Below are 10,533 nucleotides of genomic sequence, written 5' to 3' on the forward strand. Positions count from 1 at the left end.
GTCAAACCCTCGAAGGGGGAAATGGGAGGTTCGGTCACAGCTCTGCCCCACTGTTCAATCTTGCTCTGATTCTTCTCTCTGGGAGCGTCGAACTCCGCGCTGGACTGTGCCACTTCCTTTGACTCGAGGACGTCGTTTGTCAACATCTTCCACTTGTCAGGAGCGTCCGATTCCAGTGGATTGGACGATTGCTCCGATTGCTCAAATTCCCGTCCCTCGTTGTGGCCCACAGAGCCTGCATTCAGCGAGTTCATCTCGTCTTTTGTTCCCTGCACCAAAAGGTCACACTGATATGAGGGTTTCACGCCGAGTTCAGCTGGTGCATTAGAGTAACTTTGTAGCCGGCGGGTAATGGAGGACGAGAGTCCATTATTAAAAAGGCCAGACATCTGTAGTGCAGCGGGAGATGTGGCTGCATGAGATGGGACAGAGTCAGGCCTGCAGGACAAATCCAAAGGTTCATACTGGGACTTTCTGGTTGGAGCAGATAAAGAGCTATCTCCACCTGCATGCTTGTCAGTATAATCGGCCTGTTTGCTAACAAGGACTTTTTCACTGTGGCTCTCTGAAGCAGCAAACTGACTGGCAGCTGGGTTCCAGTCCTCCCTAGATCTGGGTTTGGGTTTGGGGCTGCTGCTGCTGTCGCTGGGCTGCAGAGGAGGAGAAAGATCTCTGTTGTCCTGCCAGCGGGGGAAGTTGTAGCGATCCAGGTGAAAGCTGAGGGAGGTGGCGGTGTAGTCACTAGCGAGTGGACACCTGTAGACGTTCTCACCTGACACAGAGAACAGCAGAAACATGACAGGACAGTTAAGAAACTGTGCTTTTATCAAGCATTCTGAGCATTTTTTTTGCTCTACATGCAACAAGACCAGTTGTCTAAACATGAAAAATGTTGCAATCTCACACCAGGCTGAGTTGAATGATTTAAGTGCTGCCCTGCAGTAAATCAAGCTTGTAATCAGCTTTCAGCTCCAGTGATCCATCATTTTACAGTATGAACACCACCACCACGCGCAATAAATACACCCAAAGATGTTAACAGCAAACAAGATTCTTCCAGAAATAATAAACAGTGAAATTGTTAAGCAACTAGAACAAGGCAGATGTTGCAGACATGAGCTGTGTTCCATCAAAGCCAGTAAGTGGCTTTCTCAGTCAAAGAAACGAACAAACAGAACAAATGCAAAGTCCAAACATGTGAGCCGTTCTGATTAAACCCACCATCCACTATAGCTGAGTTTATTTTCGCTTCATGCTTGAAAAATGACACGTTGGGAACATAATTCAAAAAGTACAAAGTGTGTTATTGAGGAGAACGACACAGAGTGATTTTTCTCCCGTTAGCTTGTGAAGGATTTCCGTCTGGAGACAAGATTTCATCTCGCACGCCATAACTTTTAATTAAAGGTAATTTAAATGTCTTCTTCCCTCTGTTTACCTACACTTTCATCCTTATAGCTATCACACAAATACCCTGCAGGGTTAAACACACTCTCTGTGACCATTTTGAGTTAGTGATTGTCTCAGACCTCTGCCTTGCACTGTCTTTAAACAGCCCAGCTGTTTCGCTGCCATTCCAATTACAGTAAAAGTCATCCGACGCCATTAAGCCACAAATATTGGCAGTTTATTGCCCAACACTCTCTTGGCATTTGAAGGTCAGGTCATACATTATACTGTGTCTTTTAGGGATGCGTCTGGGATAGGGAGATAAACCCACCACCATTAATTTAATTCTATGCATATTGATGCCTTATTGTTCTTCTTTAATGGACTAATACCTGAGTTACTGCAGTGATTCATCCCTGCCACAGAAATATCAATTTCATACACCTTAAGATCTGACCCTGAGGTAATGCTCGAAGTTAAATCTACATCTAATGATCTGTGGCTCTACTTTGTTTCCAACTTTGGTAGAAAAACCATCATTTTTTAGCTGAATGGTAGTAAAAGTGGGGCTGTTTTCTCCTATTAGAATCTGCAAAAGCGAAAATAGCACCGGCATATTAATTAAATCGAGCTCAACTTAATGAGATTGAAGAGTCACAGCTGAAATGGAAAAATTATGCCCTTGAACTAAAGTCAGCTCTCCCTCTTTTACATTGTATATGTTTGTGTGTGTGAAGCGTTTTGATTTGATGTCTGCGTACATTTAAAGTGCGTGGCGACGTGCGTGGGTGTGCTAGAGCGGGAAAGAGACCTTAACCGTGCCACACCCTTAGTCTCCAGTAACACAAAAAACAAAAAAAAAAAGCCTAATGGAACTCGTGGAGACACACTATATATCTCAATTATTCTGTGGCTTAAATTACGATGACATTAACGGCTTGCTCCAAAAGCAGAAAACACATATATCTGACCTCATCTTTCATGAATGTGGCCCTTCCTAAACCCATTTGCCAGCCCGCGCAAGAGCGGTTAAACAACACAAAGGATGAAGACGGTGCCTTTTCTCCCTTCCTTTGGATGGGTGCCATCTTTGTGATTGCCTGGTTCATGCTAACTTAATCAGTTTAAGATTTACTTACAGTGCCGAGGCTCACATTATGTGAGAGGAGTAATTTTAGAGCTTAGATTTATCAACCAAAACTCCAATTACTGCATCATTACAAACCCCCAGCCCCGCTCACCTAACACAGAGCATCTAATGAAGTGATGCATATGAGTTATCCTCGTCTGACTAGAGGTGCACAGTAAAGGGAAGGAAAAAAATGGGTAAATAAAAAAATGTGAGGCAATGTCTTTGAAAAAGCAAGCACACAACTGGGCTTGGACAAGTGATTCATTTCATATGAAAATGGGCTTTAAGATTTACAGCCATAGATCCCCCGTCAATGCAATCACACTCTCACATATTATTTGCTTACGCGGGCATTTGGCAGTTATATTGTAGGCATCAAACTCTGCATACAGTGGTGCTTTGGCTCTCTCTATATGTGCAATCACACACCTGAAATGCAAAACAGAGCTGCACGTTGGCTGGTTTGGTTTAAGATGAAACGGAGTGAGAGTCGCACACAAGACTGGTGAGAAAAACAGGGGCACCAGATGTTCTTTGATGTTTATAATAGCATATATTATTAATATTAATTAGACCACATAGTCAATGACGCATTTGGGACGTTTCCAAGTCAATTAAGCCAAATGGCATTCAGGAGACGGCGGAACAATATTTCAAGGCAGGTGTTCAGAACTCCCTGGGTAAATCTTTTTATCTGCATGCTAGGAAAACAAGCATTTTGAGCTTAATTTGAGCCTCATATCTGCAATAATAATTAAAAAGAGGATTAAAAGACAGAAGTGAGAGGGAGATGGAAAAGCCAACAGGTAATCAGTTCAGAGAAACCAGTCAGACTGGCTGAACTCTGAAGAAGAGGTGATTCGCTTAAGCCAAGTTAGATTAAAAAAAACTATTTTTTATTTTAAAGAAGTGTTTTACTGTTTGCAACCATGAAGAATAGACTGATGCAACTGGAGCTAACAAATAAAATGTGATATTCTGAGCAGCAGCCCACTTTGTCTGTGTTTCTGGGTAAACCACTGCTCCTATTACCATTTACAGTTTTACACTTCAGGCACTCTTTGGCTGCGACACTTACAGTAAAATCAGCTTAAAAAGCGGGAGGAAAAGGACAAAACGCATGTAGGGACAGCACCATCACATGGTATCTGCTCGCTGACCTTGAGGTTAAGAATATTGAATGGGACTAATTAATAACTGTCAGCAGATTTTATATTTTTTAGGCATGCTTGTATTCAGATCCAACTGGTCTGATGTAGGTCAGAAGCCTGCAGCATGTGCCCTTTATGAGTTTATCTTTTTTTTTAAAGACGTGTTATTCCTAATCTCAAATTATAATTAAAGCCAAAGAGCATTTTTTAAATACGTCCTGATTAGATATTCAGACAAGCAATTTGTAGCCTCCTTTTGAAATCATCTTCTAATTTAAGATGCTGGGTATTTGTAGTTTCACATCTAAAACCAGTGCTGTATCTGACTGTATCAGGCACAGGCGGGCTCCATGGCTCTGACAGCCATGACTGTACTATATTTGCTATCCATATTGAGAACATCAATAACTTCATGACCACCATAGGCTGACTATGAATAATGCAGCCAGTAATTCTGGACTAATCAATGTTCCTCAAGCTGAACATCTGGCTGTGGTAATTCTTCCTCAGCATCTCCGCTCTCCTGAATTAGAAAACACTTTCTCCCCTCTCTCATCCTCTACATCCAACCTAGTAAGACAGACTTGATCGGTTACACCCCACCCCACTCCCCCTGCATCCCCTTCTTTGAACAAAACTTACCCTTGTTATTAAACTCTCATCAAGTGGTGCGTGTTCTCCATATGTGTAGGATTTACCTATCTGTCCCACAGCAGACCTGTGCGTTGAGCCAGGGCCAGCAGTGTGTGATTGTGTTAATTAATCTGTCATTGTGAGCGCAGGGAGCAGCTGCAGAGGTCTCTGGGATATATTGTCAGAGCTAAACAATGCGGTGCTAAGCCCCCAGAGTGAGTCTACCATTACACAGGACTAAGAACAGAGAGGAAAAGGAGGAGAGGGGGAGAGAGAGTCTGCCAGATCCATCATTGACTAAAGCAATGACGCCTGACCTTTACAATGAATTAGTTTCCATGCTTAATATTGACTGAAATTAGAGTCTGATACTGAATGTGCCATCCCAGAACTGTGCACACTCAAATCCTCAGCTAGCCAACTATCATAAATGTTTCTGGAAGTGACACCGTATGGTCTTGGAGATATGGGAGAGTGGGGGGAAGTTAGAAACAACAGAGCTTGTATATGTTCCTTAAAGAGCAACCAGAGAGGGATTTGGCCACAAACTGCCAGCATTTCCATGTAAATATGCAGATACCAGTATGTGTGTACAATATGAAAACAAAACATCTAATGGGATTAGACCTGATCCATTTATCTCTGCTATACGGACATCGTTTAAGCGGATACTGGATCAAATCCCACCAGAGCGCATCAGACTTAGATAGCTGTGCCACTCGGAGACTGTAAGAGTAAAGCGTGCACATTAGCTATGAAGACATCAAACAAAGTTCAGATTTGTTTTTTCTCTTAACAGCACTGTTCCAGCAGTAATTTAGGCTCATGATAACGTGTTAGCAGGATGCCATGACAAGAAAGGCATCTACCCATTGAGCCGAATCATCCAAATCACCAGGTGGAAAAGAACACTATCAATAAAAATACCAGGTGGTAGATCAAATCATAAAAATCACTGGGTGGTGTATATCAAATCATTAAAAACACCAGATGGCATGCATTAACATCTTGTGCCCCCGTAGGCAAGGGGTGGGGATGTGACAGATATAAAATAGAGGGTACTAATTATCTCCACAATTCAACATGACGCCATTATCTTTAAAAGAAAGACAAAGTCCTCGCGGATGATAATGTCGGTGGTGTTTTACTGACCCCCGTGCTTCATGCCAACTCACTCCGAGTGCGTGAAACGTTGCGCATAAAGAATAAATTGAAGTGAAATCATTACCTGCTGTAATTTGAAATGTGCTGAGATATAATGACTTGTTAACAGAGTAAAAGAAAAATGCATAAACTGGAAATTAGATTGTGGCGCAACCAAAGGGGTTACGTATTCTGAAAAGTTTACACTCACAAAAATTTTGCAGAGAGCTGCAAAACCATTCTCCAAAGGCTGAGCAGTGCTTCTTGTCAAACTTAACAAGGTTTCAAAATTTACAACATTGGATTTTTTTTTTTTTTTTTTTTTTTTACCTGTAGCTGGAGGGGAAGATTGTGGCTGATGGTCTAGAGTACTGCTTGAGTGGGAGTTCCCCATGTCTGTTGGCCCATGATGACTCACACTGCCTGGGCTCCCAGGTCTGCTGATGACTTTGGTGTCTGGATCACTGAGACACAGTTTCCCATCATCTAGACATCGCTCAGACAAGTAGGAAGAGCACTGCTGCTGATCTTTAGCCCTGTACATTTGCTGATCAATAGAAGGTCCGGGCGCCATGATCTGCCAGCCTGCGTAGCTGCCGCTGTTTTTGAAAACCTCTCTGTTAGAGATGACTTTCTGCAGGTATTCCATGCTGGTGGAGCTCAGTGGAGGATGGAGATGATTTAAGCCAAACAAAGAGGAACTCTCCGTGTCTGTTAGAGATCTTGAGGAAATCATCCGCCCTAACATCTCTCTGACCTTAATGTCTGCACCTGCTGTGGCCATCATGTGGTTATAATCTGATAAATCTGCTCTGTTGGGCATAGGGAACCTGTTGTGAAAGCGGGATACGTATTGGGAGTAGAGGTTGCTCACATGGTCCTGTGTTAGATTACTCAACTCAACAGCGGAGTCATGATCAGCAAGGATGCTACTCTTGGCAGCCAGCTTATTGAGGTGGACTTTCATGTGGTTCTTGAGAAACCAGGGCTCCTTGAAACGGCGGCCACAGATTTGACAGCAGTGCTCAAACGAGTCCTTGTGTTTCCTCATGTGGCCCTTCAGGAACCAGGCCTGGCTGAAGGTCTGGCCACACACCTCACAGGGGAATTCACCGACTGGCTTCCTCTTATCAGTATCTCCCACCGACAGTTTTTGTCCCGCACACGAATCGGCAGTTATGTGTGCTATTTCAACGTGGCCGATGAGATCCTCCTCGTGTGCTGCGGCAAACTCACACAAAGTGCATTTGTAAGGTTTGTGTAGGATCCTGATGTGGCGCTCAAGCTCTTGATGCTTCCTGAACTTCCCCTTGCAGAATGAGCAGCGGAAGCTGGTGGCTTGGGCCTGGATGAGCTCATCTGGGACAGCGGTCACTGCAGGAGAGGTGGATGTGTGCGGTTGTAGATCAGCTGTACAACTGTTTACTAACTGAGGCTCTGCTGGGACGGTCGGCAGTAAAACCTTTTGAGGCTGGCTTGTGTTAGAAGGTGGTGGTTGCTGTTGGCTAACAATACCAGCTCTCATTTGCCTGTCTCTAAGTATTGCCCTTTCCTCTAGCTCATGAAGCAGCCTGTTCTCCTCTCTAACCCTCCCACGGCCTTTGCCCAGGATGCCTTGCTTGTGCGTACGGAGGTGTATCTTCAGGTTGCCCTTCTGCGCAGCCCTGTGGTCGCAGTATGGACACTTAAATGGCTTCTCACCGGTGTGAGTGCGCATGTGAAGAGAGAGGATGCTGTTGAAGCGGAAACGCTTCCCACACAGTGGGCAAGGGTACTTCCTGTTCTTACGGTTGTCGTCTTGGGCAGAATTAACCTGCGAGACAATGCTCTGATTTGTGATTCTTAAGAACTGAGAAAGCTCCACTCTCCCGTTCATACTGCTGAGAATTCTTCCATCCATGATTTGATTGGCCAGAAGTGCCATCTGGATCCTAATTGGGTGGGTGGATTGGGTAATGAAGATGCCCTCTCGGGGACTGGGTGACGTTACTGTTTGGTGATCAGGGGTATCTTTCTGGTACAGTCCAAATGTTAGCAGTGAAATGAAGTCCGTTTGCAATTAATCAGCTGAACCAGAATCAGGATTCCTGCTGCTCAGATGCAACTTCTGTTTGCTGCTGCTCGCACCTATAAAAAGAAAAAAAAACATCATATTATTCTAAATTACTTGCAGTTTTGTATGGAAATCACACAAAAAAAAAACCAGGCAAGTTAGGTGTCAGTACATTTATGTGCTGTCACTAAAAGTGAAAATCTGCAACTGCACAATGCCAGTGATGCACCGCAAATAGGTCAGGAAATAGAGCAAAGTAGGTTTAGACACTTGTCATCCTGTCTTAAGTATACCGGTGGTTTTAGATTATTGTTGGAGACAATAAAAATGCTGATTATGTCTAACCACAAGGCTTCCTCCACAAATGTCTCATCCACACACAAAGGTAAGGTGAACATCTTGTCTAGATCATGTTTTGTAATGACACGATACTGATGCAGCACAAACATTAAATCTGCCTACTTCAGTGGGTTTTTTTTCTTTTTCAAAATCCTTAGAGGTCAAAATAAGATTAAAGTAAATAGCTGAGCTTTAGCTGTTCTCCTGCATGTTTGAGTTAAACTCTTACAAGTATAATTATCTCACCCTAGCATTTAAAAAAATGAAACAACAGAGTATAAAATGCAAAAAAGTCAACTACTGTAGCAGCTTGGGGGAGGATATTGACGTAGAAAGCCTCCACTTGCCAGCTTTTTTTTTTAAATGCAACTGTGGCATCAAAACAAAGCTTCAAATTCATGTTGTGCTACAATGATAGAGGTCACACAGACGAGCTCTGCGCAGCTCTACAGCAGCACCAAAGGGCGCAGAACAAAGAATGCACTGTCCACCCTGAATTAACACAGGCTTACATCATCCTGGATCACAACCTCAGTCAGTCACGAAAAACGATGTACACAAAACCACAAAAAGACAAAAAGTTAGCGCGATGGTATGCATGTTGTTGTGTGAGCTGCTCACAGCAGAATATCAGAAATTTACATCACCACATGGTATTGACCAAATCATGCCTGACTGGGGGGAAAAGTCTGCAAACTGTGTTGCAAACTTGTGGATCCCCTTTTTATTTGTTAACCTGGTATTCAGCAGTCACACCACATCACAGAGCACACCGTGTTCTCTGTTCACTTCCCACTCACTTTCAAGGATTACTCTCATTACAACTATTGTTGCATTTACCTCTAATAATGCCATTACCTCACTGTAGCCTTGAATGTGAAGTGTTGTGCATTGTATCAATTTAGATTCTGCAAAAAGGTCAATAATGATTGATCAAACTCGGCTCCGAAAGGCTTTACATTGGCAGCGTTTTTCTCCAATTACGTTGCGTGTGTTTGTTTGCCGAGCAATGCAAGTGCTCCGTCTTGTCTGTCAGTCTCATCAAGCTGCTACAGAGCAAATGCAGCCAATATTTTCATAATTCAAACTCAACAAATGTGTTGATCAAAATACAGGGTGCCATAAGCTCATGGCTTAGTCTACGCGATACGCGGTTATACGGAGTATACCCACTAGAAAAGCGCAAGAATTTCAGTATACCCACTTAAAAGTTTCCAGTGATACATGACATATCATTAGGAATGTTTCACTGATACCTTAAACGGCAGCTAAACGCTTACGTAACAATCTGTCTGTGTTCAGCGCTTGTTTATTACATTCGCTTATCCAGCGAATTATTGTATAATTCTGTACTTACTACTTAATACTTGAACATGTTTTACTTTGATACTGTTTTATAAATCCTGTAACATGTTTTTAATACAAAGCCAACTGTTGCACAAAGTTTGTTGTACATTTATTCAAATATAAGCATCAGAGAAACTTGGAAACGTTCAATACGCTTAAAAATCTAAATAAATTGACGATCACATTGTACTAACCAGTGTACTTTGGTTTCTAAGCACAGTACATGTATAACCAAAATGTAGACTTAACCACTGCTTTACACCCCTCAAATAAAGACACTCGATTCAGTGTAAGGCCTCTGAAATATAATGTTTAAGTTTGAGCCACCTGCTGCTGCAGCAGCCTCAGTCGGTTGTGAAAATGTTAAAAGCACACAGATAAAGAGCTGCCTGCAGCCACAGCATGTCTGAGCATTGTGTCTGCTCCGAGCTGAGATCAATGTAAGGATATGGGGCTGACCTAATCATTTCTGACAGGCAGAAAGTAAGCGGAGGATATTAGCATACACTGAATCCACTTCATATTTACGAAAGTGGTATTTCTGATTAACTAAGCATAACAAGTTGGCCAAAAGCCCCTCATCACATGTGTGTCTGCGATTTGGTAGGAATAGGTGTCGATGTGAGTGGGGCCATTAGTTGTTTTCTCTGTCAAAGTGAATTAGGCTCTTTTTGGTGCAGAATGAGAGAGTGCTTGATTGTTATGAAGCATTGTGTCACAGCGGCGCTTCTTAGGTGTGGCCACGCATAGATGAAAAAGGCGCAGGTGTGATTTAGCGCAGGCAATAAAAGGGGGAACAAAAATGTGACAGATACACATACACAGTTAAAGTGGCCATGGGAGCTGCAGATTCCAAATGATTTCTGGATCAAACATTACATTTGCTTTCATTTCTGTCTGGCAAAGGTTCCTATAAAGGATTTAACCAGCAATACAATGACACTTTAGCACTTTGAAGTATCTGCTTAGTAGGTGGGCAGTATTGTAAATTGACAGCGAGAGCACACTGGAATGGACAGATGAATGGTGCCATGTTTTTTGTTTGTTTTTATTTAGGCTGTATTTGAAACTATTAATAATATATGTTGACTGCAAGTTGAAACTCAACCATTAACTAAAAAGCAACAGAAGATTTTAAATACAACGGTCAACCTTCTGATACTTGACATAAAGTTTAAAGGCCTAGCCTTATTTGAGGTTTGCATATCACCCATCACCTTTCATGCCAGCGTTTTAAAAATAAAACTCTTTATGATGAGGTGGTAGTTACAACCATTTAGGTCAAACCGTTTGGCACAATCTCATGTGATGTTCTTTTGTGTTGAATGTTTTGTGCAAAATTATAG

General features: G+C 42.6%; 1 protein-coding gene across 1 annotated transcript; it reads right to left on the bottom strand.

Moving 5' to 3' along the window:
• Positions 1–301: 301 nt before the first annotated feature.
• Positions 302–7,483, bottom strand: LOC119416020 (zinc finger protein 536-like; the record flags this gene model as incomplete). Its single annotated transcript, XM_037683190.1, has 3 exons — positions 302–438; positions 557–772; positions 5,779–7,483. Coding segments are annotated over 3 exons (2,058 nt in total), but the record flags the coding sequence as incomplete, so codon positions are not given.
• Between the last annotated feature and the right edge of the window lie 3,050 nt (positions 7,484–10,533).

This window comes from Nematolebias whitei, chromosome 10, assembly GCF_014905685.2.
Source record: "Nematolebias whitei isolate Nwh7 chromosome 10, NemWhi1, whole genome shotgun sequence".
In the NCBI taxonomy this organism is placed as follows: domain Eukaryota; kingdom Metazoa; phylum Chordata; class Actinopteri; order Cyprinodontiformes; family Rivulidae; genus Nematolebias; species Nematolebias whitei.